Genomic DNA, 2,692 nt, shown 5'->3' on the forward strand with positions numbered 1-2,692 from the left:
GAGATGGGGGGGAGAGAAAGAGAGAGAGAGAGAGAGAGAGAGAGGGAGAGAGAGAGCGAGGGAGAGAGAGAGAGAGAGAGAGAGCGAGAGAGAATTAGCCAGGGAGAGATTGGGGGGGGGAGTGAAAGGGAGAGAGAGAGATCAAACCAGGTCTGAACGGATCCACTCTGATGAGTAGAATGATAAAATGAAAGGAGTGGAGGAAGCCATAACGGGGGGGGGGCAATGGTCTAGTGAGCAGGAAACACAGACGGAAGGGAGGGGGAGAGATCGATGCGGACAGGAAAAGGAGGGCTGCGCGCAGACGGAGCCAGTGACAGGGATAAACAAAAAGAGAGATAATGAGCGAGGGACAGGGAGATAAAGAGAGAAAGAAGAGAGAGAGAGCGGGAGGAAAGGAGAAATAGACAGACTGTTTGCATATCGATCCAGACCTCTGTAGCCTCAATTCCATCAGACAGGCTCGTAGAGACGCACACACACCACACACACACACACAAATGCACACACACACACACACACACACACACACACACACACACACACACACACACACAAATGCACACATGCAAATGCACATGCACACACACACACACACACACACAAATGGACACATGCAAATGCACATGCACACACACACACACACACACACACACACACACACACACACACACGCAAACACACACACACGCAAACACACACACACACACACACACACACATAGACACACACACACACGCACACAGAGACACAAAGCAGCGATACAGCTGCAGGGTTGCGAGTCGCAGCCATTCCCAGTCAGCACTGCGCTATCTGTGGGTAAATCTTATTTAATGTTTCCCTAATTAGAATCAATGAAAGCCCATCTCCAAACCCGAGGCTATTGTTCAGCGTGCACACAATCGATGAGGACACTGGGACCGGGGGGGGGGCTGGGCCAAAGATAGTCAGACGTTGTGCGCGTAGATGGGTACTGTGCGTCTGTGTGTGTCTCTGTGTGTGTGTCTGTGAGTGTGAGTGTGTGTGTATGTGTGTGTGTGTGTGTGTGTGTGTGATGTTTTGTCTGTGAAACCAGAGAGATAGAGGCTTGCGTTCCCGTCTGACTGTATGTCTGTGTCGGGCTGACTAAGTGAGATCGAGGAGGACAAACGGGGAAAGCCGACGAATGCCAGGGATCACCTTTGACCTCAAAGCGCTATATTGTGCGAATAAATTATCGTATAAATATAATCTCGGATCCAGAAGTTTAACGATGATATAGTTGTGTTTCTGGGGGGAGACTGAACAGCAGCTGGGCAGGAAACAGAACGGTACGAGGGGCGGAGCTACACAGTGTGTGTTACCGATATATTCTCCTGAAGATTAACTCCTTCACCGGTTAGCGGGAGGTTGAGGTAAACACATTTTAGATGCATTCACAAACAATCATTAATAGGTATTCATAATAGCACAAATAGTGTGTATGCCTTATATTGTTGTATTTTAAAGTGCTTTATATTGCGTAAATGATGGCAATAAACATACACACGCACACATACAGACAAACACATTGTGCATATGCAGCACTATTTAGCTGCCTGCTCCCCAAAGCCCTCTTCCTTTAATGCTGGAGCATATTTTCTACTTTAAGCCAATATGCTGAATGGCTTAATGATGGCTTACTGTGACTTCTGCACCACTAATCATCAAAATGATGACCACGATCAAGATGTGTGTGCGTGCGTGTGCGCGCGCGCACGTGTGTGTGTGTGTGTGTGTGTGTATGTGTGCGTGTGTGTGTGTGCGACTGAGCACACTTCTGTTTGATGTGGCCACCAGATTGGGTTTAATCCGGATTAGGGCGCTGGCTGAGTTTTCTCTGACTCTGTGTAACTCAACCCACCTAGACACATAAACACACCATCTCTCTCTCTTTCTCTCTGGTCTCCATGCTCTCTCTTTCTCGCTCTCTCTCTCCCACTCTCTATCTCTCTTTTTCTCCCTATCTGGCCTCTATGCTCTCTCTCTCTCTCTCTCTCTCTCTCTCTCTCTCTCTCTCTCTCTCTCTCTCTCTCTCTCCTCTCTCTCTCCCTCTCTCTCCCTCTCTCTCTCTCTCTTCTCTCTCTCTCTCTCTCTCTCTCTCTCTCTCTCTCTCTCTCTCTCTCTCCCCCTTGTCTCTGTGCTGTTGGATTTCATTGGCTTATTTCCTCAAAGATGGCCATCGCTCCAGCTGGAGCTAAATTAATTGAGTTTGCAGTGAAATACGTGAGGAGTAAAACGTTACGACCGTTAACCGGTAGCACGAGAGAGAGAGGGAGCAGGGCCGCACAGATGGACGTCTGTCCACAGCGGACAGACACGCAAACACACAGATTAATTAGCAATAACCTAAATGTGCATATCTGTGTGTGTGTGTGTGTGTGTGTGTGTGTGTGTGTGTGTGTGTGTGTGTGTGTGTGTGTGTGTGTGTGCGTGTGTGTGTGTGTGTGTGTGCGTGTGTATTGGTATGTATACGCAATTTAGTGGTGCGATTGGGATGTGTATGAACGAGCAGTAGTATAAGTGTTTGTGAGGTTGTGTCTGTTCAGTGTGTGTGTGCTCGGTGTGTGTGTGCGTGTGTGTGTGTGTGTGTGTGTGTGGGCGTGCGTCCATGCGTGTGTGTGTGTGTGTTCTTACATGGCTTTTTGGGGGGCAGGGCCAGCTGGGGGTTCAG

At 48.7% G+C, this 2,692-nt stretch overlaps 1 protein-coding gene across 1 annotated transcript in view; it reads right to left on the minus strand.

Moving 5' to 3' along the window:
* Positions 1 to 2,692, minus strand: part of esrrga (estrogen-related receptor gamma a) — a gene marked incomplete at its 5' end in the record, with an annotated part of 28,778 nt that extends 26,086 nt beyond the window's left edge. The window contains 1 exon segment of the mRNA XM_030377356.1: positions 2,656 to 2,692. Within this exon segment, the coding sequence (XP_030233216.1) occupies positions 2,656 to 2,692 (37 nt within the window).

The sequence above is a fragment of the Gadus morhua genome, chromosome 14 (assembly GCF_902167405.1).
Source record: "Gadus morhua chromosome 14, gadMor3.0, whole genome shotgun sequence".
Lineage (NCBI taxonomy): Eukaryota > Metazoa > Chordata > Actinopteri > Gadiformes > Gadidae > Gadus > Gadus morhua.